Source organism: Mirounga leonina, unplaced genomic scaffold, assembly GCF_011800145.1.
Source record: "Mirounga leonina isolate KUSES-001 unplaced genomic scaffold, KU_Mleo_1.0 Mir_166, whole genome shotgun sequence".
Lineage (NCBI taxonomy): Eukaryota > Metazoa > Chordata > Mammalia > Carnivora > Phocidae > Mirounga > Mirounga leonina.
The window spans coordinates 33,041,934-33,048,232 of record NW_023270418.1 but is presented as its reverse complement, the minus strand read 5'-3'; the positions used below and the strand labels follow the sequence as shown (position 1 = coordinate 33,048,232).

Here is a 6,299-nt window from a genome sequence, read left to right as displayed (position 1 = left end):
GGGACCAGAGGCTGGAGGGGAGAGCTACACTGGGGGGCCCATCTCACAGCCCTCCTGGCTGTGCCTTTGTCTCCCCCTGAAGACTGAAGGCCCCCAGGCACCTCGGCCCTGGCCAGCAAAAAAAACACTTCCTTTGTGACAGAGATCCTCCTCCTCACCTCTGTTGGGCACACTGAGGCCCAGAGAGGTCTTGGAGCTGGTAAATGGGAAGCCGGGATTAGAACCCCAAACCTTTGCCTCCCAAAACCTCCCAAGTACCAGAAATTCGAGGTGATAACCCTGGCTCCCCCAATGGATCAGCTCGGCAGGCCCAGGGAGAGATAAATACGGCCTTTATATACAGAGAGGCGGGACGTAGCGGGGGCAGGGGTCCTGGCGGCGGCAGCAGTGGGCGAGGCAGGGCAGGCAGGGTGGGCAGGGCCCTATCAGTGGGAGAAGATGCCCCGGAAGCGAGCCTTGTCCTCTTCGTCCTTCTGCCGGATCCGTGCCTCCAGGGCCTGCAGCTCACGGCTCACGATGGGCGCCAGGGCGGGGTCCAGCTCCAGCACCTTGGCAAAGTCAGCCTGGGCCTCCTGGGCGTTCCACACGGCCGCGTGCGCCTTGCCCCGCTTGAAGTAGGCCTTGACATTGTCTGCAGGGGCACCAGCGGGCAGCAGGCGTGCAAAGGCATGAGGGTTGGGGTGGGGGGCAGGACAAGCCAGCTGCCCGGCCTGACTTTCTGGCACCGTGGTTCCCCTCCTGGGTCAGAGCCCTCCCAACCCGAGGATGCCAACCACACCCTGCCGAACCCCGTCACTGGCAGCGCAGAGCCCACGGCCCTGCCCGGGTGGGGGACGTGCGCTGGGGCCCGTGCTCACCGTCGTACTTGTTGAGGATGGAGGAGCAGTGGTCCAGCACCTCGTAGTACTCCTGTGCCACCAGCTTGCACTGGCAGTAATTGAGCAGCAGCGGGGTGATCTGCTGATCCAGCTGGATCCAGTCAGGGGACCCGGGTTGCTCCTGGGGGCACGGGCACAGGGCGAGGGCAGAAGGTGCTGAGAGCCGGGTCCCTTGGCTCCCACCTCACCGCCCCCACCCACAGCCCCTGGGGCCGCACCTTCATCTGCAGGTTCTTGAGGCAGGCGATGGCGTCGTAGTACTTGGCGGCGGCCTCCTTCACGTGGCCCTCACGGTACAGCTTGTTGCCCTCCTGGTGGATGACCGGCACTGCCTTGGCCTTCTCCTCGTCTGTCATGGCCCAGGGGTCCTGCTGGTACGTGCCGGGGTTCTCCACCTGCCAGAGCGCGGGCCGTGTCAGGGGGTGAGGCCCGGGGGTCGGGGGGACCACGGCTTCTCCGCGGCAGGCCTGCCTGGCCTCTGGGCCTCGGACGCCAGGAGCAGAACCACTTGTTCACTCACTGACCACTCGACAACCGTTGAAGTCGTACCTCCTACCTGCCCAGCTTCCAGGAACAGAGCCGTGAACAAGACGGTGAAAAGCCCCACCCTCACGGAGACTTCTGGAGGCAGTGGGCTCCCCCCTTCCCAGGCAGGGGGAGACCCAGGGGGACTGCCGGGGTCCCACCAGGCGTTCTTGTACCCGCCCTGTCCCGACCCCCCCCACAGTCCATCCACCGAGCCCACAGCCCCGGGCAGGGAGGCAGGGCCAGTTCCTGCCGTGAGGCCCCTGGGGCTTGGTGGCCCCTCACCTTAAGCATCTCAATGTCGAAGATGAGAGGCTGGGGGTCCTGCTGCAGGGCGTCCAGGTCGGCATGGCCCAGGGAACTGTGCTCGTGCATCTGGGCGATACCACAGCAGTGCCGCTGGCCCTCCAGAGGGTCCTTGCCCGCTGCGATGTTGCGCAAACTCTTGGCCACCAGCGGATACAGGACCACATGCTGCAGAAAGGCGGGTGGGCACCAGGGGCTCTGTCAGCATGGGCTGCCTGGTCACCAGGCCCAAGAGGCCCAGCCCCTGGCCCCATCACCATCTGAGAAAGGACACTGAAGCCCAGAGGGGGCAGCAACTGGCTCAGGCCCCAGTCTGTTAAAACGCAGGAGGGCTTCTCCCTCAGGAGTCCTCTGGCGTCCCAGCCTTCTGTTCTGGCGAAGTCCCCAGCTCCTGCCACACTCCCTGGCCACCAAACCAAGCACCCCTCCCACGCCCAACACAAACACACACTCCCACTGTCAACCCATCTCCCCTGCGCTTACAAGCTCAGTGAGACTCTTGCCTCTTCCTCCTCCCGGAGGTGTAGCCCACAAGCTGGACTTCTCACTGTACTGGGGTCCCTCCCTCCACATTCTGTTCTCAGCGTCTCTTCCTTCTCTCCTGCCCCAGCCCCACCCCATTCAGGGCCTGTCTCAGGTCTGGGCCCAAGATAGAAACTCAAAGCCCTTGGCTGAGACCTCCAGGCATAGAGGACCTAGCCTTTGACCTTTCACTAGGAACAGCTGCTGAGATGGTGGGACCCAGACTAACCCCCAACCCCGTACAACCAGCTCTGCTCACTGCCCTTACTACCTATATGGGGGCAGTCTGGCTAATGAAGAGGAGAAGGCAGAAGAGGCCAGGACCCCAGTGTCCTATTGTTGTGGCTCCCTGGAGGGAGTTGGCGGTGGCCTAGCTAGGGCACAGGCCCTGGGATGGGGAATAGGGAACGGCGGGACAGACACTACAGGCAGGTGCGGGACGCCAGGTACCTTGACATCACAGCAGAACTGGGCGATCTCCCCCTCACGCATGGTGCACACGATGGTCTCCCACACAGGCAGCTTGAACTTCTTGCCAATGATGAGCTCCATGGGCTTGCCACGCACCCGGCTGTCGTCCAGCACGGCGCCCTCCTTGTTGCTGTGCAGAGTCCGATAGTGGAACGTGGCCTGCAGGCCACATGTGGGATAAGGCAAGGGCACAAGCCCTCACCAGGCCCCCAAGGACAAGCCCAGCTCCCAGCCTGCATATAGCACGGGGTACAGGACTCGCCCAAGGGTCACTACCTGACCTCTACCCCACCACCCAGGGGAAGAAACTAAGTCACACGGTTTGGGGGTGGACAGGCTGGGATGGGATCCCAAGCACTCTGGCACCAAATGTTCTTTCAATAAATATTTTTATTTTTTTTTAAAGATTTTTTTTTTTTATTTGTTCAGGGGCGCCTGGGTGGCTCAGTCGTTAAGCGTCTGCCTTCGGCTCAGGTCATGATCCCAGGGTCCTGGGATCGAGCCCCGCATCGGGCTCTCTGATCAGCAGGAAGCCTGCTTCTCCCTCTCCCACTCCTCCTGCTTGTGTTCCCTCTCTCACTGTTGTTTCTGTCAAATAAATAAATAAAATCTTTAAAAAAAAAAAAAGGGCTACAGATCAGAAAACAAAATGCAGCAGAGGAAGACTGGGCGGATTTATACACGGGAGGCGGGCACTGTCTGAGAAGGCAACATTTAAGCAGAGATCTGAAGAGAGGAAGAGAGAAAGCACGCCAGACCAGATGCTGGGGTAGGACACTTGTGTGAACCTTCTAGGCCAAAAGAACAGCAGGTCGATCGTGTGGTGTGTTCAAGAAGCATCAAGGCCAGTGTGGCAGAAGCAGAGTGAATGAGGGGAGGGGTGCACTGTGGGGTCACCGGAGTCAAGGGGACAGATCCTGTAGGGCCTGGAGGATGTGGTGAGGACGTCGTGTTTTTACTCGGAGGAGGGACAGGATCTGACTTGGGTTCCACAGCTGCCAAGATGAGAGAATAGAATGCCGGGGGGTGGGGGGTGGCAGATGCAGGAAGGTGAGTTAGGCGGTGAGTGCAGTAGGTCAGGGCAGACAACAGAGGCCTGGACCAGAGTGGTAACGGGAGAAACCATGAGAAGTGGTCAGATCCTGGGTGCATTCTCAAGATGTGAGCGAACAGGAGGGGCCATGGAGACTGGGAGGGTTTTGGCCTGAGCAACCAGAAGGCCGAAGGTGCCCTTCACTGAGATGGGGAAAGCCTGGGTGCAGCAGGTTAAGTTTGAGTTGCCAACCAGCCATCCAAGTGGTGACAGTGAGTTGGGAGCTGGATATCAGGTTTAAGGAAGAGGCGTAGCCAGAAATACACCTGTGGGAGTAGTCCAGGCATGGAGGGCTTTTTAGGGATGAGCCTGGGGAGATCATCTGCGGGTGAGTGCAGAGAGAGGAGATCTGAAGACTGAAGCCTTGGCAGGATATAGGTAGAGAAGCCCACGTTCTTGCCCACCACACCAGGCCGCACCCCTGAACTCCGTTTCCAAGTCAGCACACTGGAAGCACTCATAGTATCCATCCCACGTTGTGGGAATGGAAGGAAATAAACCTGTGTGGTACTTAGCACAGGGCTCACTGTGAGCACTCAGTCTACGCTGGGGATTGTTACTGGGGATTGCCTGTCCTGTTTTGTGGTGCCACTGTTCACATATCTTCACTATCTTTACAATGTCTCTCCTTCTGGTGTCTGTTCCGTCCAGGATCTCCCTTGCCAGGGCCTTCTTCAAGGCCATCAACCCCCCCAGCGCATCGGGGTATGCAACCACACCCACACCTCCTCTCTCCACTCTGGAAGGAGCCCTCTTAATATAACTGATCACCAGGACGACGCAGCTTCCCTCGCTCTCAGGGCACTCACACTGGGCCAGCCTCGGATCTTTACCTGCCCAACCTGGGCCTAGTGCGGCTGGAGGACAATGTGCTCATTCACAGCCACTCTCACTTTCGGTGTCCCAGTCTAGGCCAGGATCTTTGGTCATTCATTCAATATGCATGTTCTGTGTGACTGCTCTGCTGGGCCCAGGGGCTGCCCCTGAGAAGCTCCTGACTCTACAGACAAGTGGCAACCGGGAAAGGCCCTCCAGGAGGAGGGAGCTGCATGAGCAGAAGCAGGGAAGCCTGGAGACATAGGGGGAGGGGCCTGGAGAGGCATGGATATACAAAGGAGGAAGGCAGTAGGCTCTTTAATTTCCTAGCCCTTATCTGTCCTGAGCAACATCACCTAGCAGTCCTAAAAAACTCTGCCGAAGAGTTCCAGTCTGGCAGACCTGACCTCTGGACATATTCAATAGGTTTGTGTGCTCTGGGGCCTCATTTTTCCCATCTAAACAACGGGAGCTGGTCTAAGTGTTTTCAGAAGGCCCTCCGATCTATAAAAGAACTGGAACCTTGCAACCCGGAGGCCCAGGGCCTCCTCCTCAGTCCCGGGCACCTCCCAGGTCCCAGGTCTCCTGCTCCGGGTCTCCCAGCGCCCGGTCTGCTCAAGGACTGAAGCCAAACCCCTGCAACCTTCTTAGGATGACTGACTGGCTCCCCGACCAATGCGGCCACACGGCCAAGCCACGGGGCGAGGCAGACATATCCAAATTCACCCCCTACTTAAAACCAAACCAACCAGCGTCGAGCTCGGCATGTGAGCAGTAGGGTCACCGACCGCAGCTATCTGGGCATGCGCAACCTCTCGCCTAAGGCCTCCTCCCGCCTCGCATGCGCACCGCGCCGCAGAAGGGTTCAGGGCAGGGGGCTGCGCACGAACCTTGGTTCCATCCTGAAAGTCAGGGAGCTCTCCTCGGCCCTCCTGTATCACGCGCTTTTGGATCCCGTCCTCCCGGAGTCTTGCGACGATATCCGCCATCCTTCTTCCCCGGTGCTCTCTTTCGGTAACTTCCGGACTCCTTCGGCAGCTTCCGGACCTGCTTCGGCAACTTCTAGAGCTTCGGCAACTTCCGAGATGGCGCCATTTTGGCTGAGGGCAGACGCCAAAAAGGGACTAAACGTAGAGACGGACTGTGATTGGTTCTCTGCGCAGCGGCCGAGCGCGCGCGTCTCGCCAGGGGCGGGTCTGACCGGGGAGGGCCCGGGGCGTGTCGGAGAGGCGGGGCCGGGGCCTGCCGGGCGGGAGTGGGCGGGGCGTCCCCAGCAATCGTGTCCTTGAATGGATTTGGACGGGCCCTCCCGCGTGGTTGTGTGCCCCCCCCAGCCCGTTTAAAGTTGTAGTACTGTGACAGCATTACAGGGCTCGGAGAGTGCGGGGGACTCCATCCGTAACGCCGCCCCCTGAAGCTACTGTTACTGTGTATCCCTTGCTGGCCTTTAATTTTCTTTTTACGTATGTAGCGCAACAGTGACTTTTGCGTCCTGGATTTTTCTCTTTAAAAAAAAGCACCCCAGGGCGCCTGGGTGGCTCAGTCGTTGAGCGTCTGCCTTCGGCTCAGGTCATGATCCCAGGGTCCTGGGATCGAGTCCCACATCGGGCTCCCTGCTCGGCGGGAAGCCTGCTTCTCCTTCTCCCACTCCCCCTGCTTGTGTTCCTGCTCTCGCTATCAATCTGTCA

The 6,299-nt window shown here is 59.6% G+C and overlaps 1 protein-coding gene across 2 annotated transcripts; it reads right to left on the bottom strand.

Annotated features, from left to right (window-relative positions):
- Positions 1–315: 315 nt before the first annotated feature.
- Positions 316–5,737, bottom strand: AIP (aryl hydrocarbon receptor interacting protein). Of its 2 annotated transcripts, none has more exons than XM_035013409.1 (6): positions 5,502–5,737; positions 2,682–2,861; positions 1,689–1,877; positions 1,097–1,273; positions 866–999; positions 316–631 (listed from the first exon to the last, which is right to left on the bottom strand). In XM_035013409.1, the coding sequence occupies exons 1-6, from the start codon at positions 5,598–5,600 to the stop codon at positions 559–561; spliced, it is 852 nt and encodes a 283-aa protein (XP_034869300.1). In that variant the 5' UTR covers positions 5,601–5,737; the 3' UTR covers positions 316–558. The 2 variants fall into 2 exon arrangements, with proteins under 2 accessions (XP_034869300.1, XP_034869299.1); XM_035013408.1 differs by having other exon boundaries at positions 858–999; positions 5,502–5,736.
- Between the last annotated feature and the right edge of the window lie 562 nt (positions 5,738–6,299).

Coding starts and splice junctions, on each gene's coding strand:
- AIP (XM_035013408.1), bottom strand. CDS start 5,600: ATGGCGGATATCGTCGCAAGACTCCGGGAGGACGGGATCCAAAAGCGC. Junction 1,274..1,688: donor TCGACATTGAGATGCTTAAG/GTGAGGGGCCAC, acceptor GCGCTCTGGCAG/GTGGAGAACCCCGGCACGTA. Junction 632..857: donor CATCCTCAACAAGTACGACG/GTGAGCACGGGC, acceptor GTGCCCCTGCAG/ACAATGTCAAGGCCTACTTC.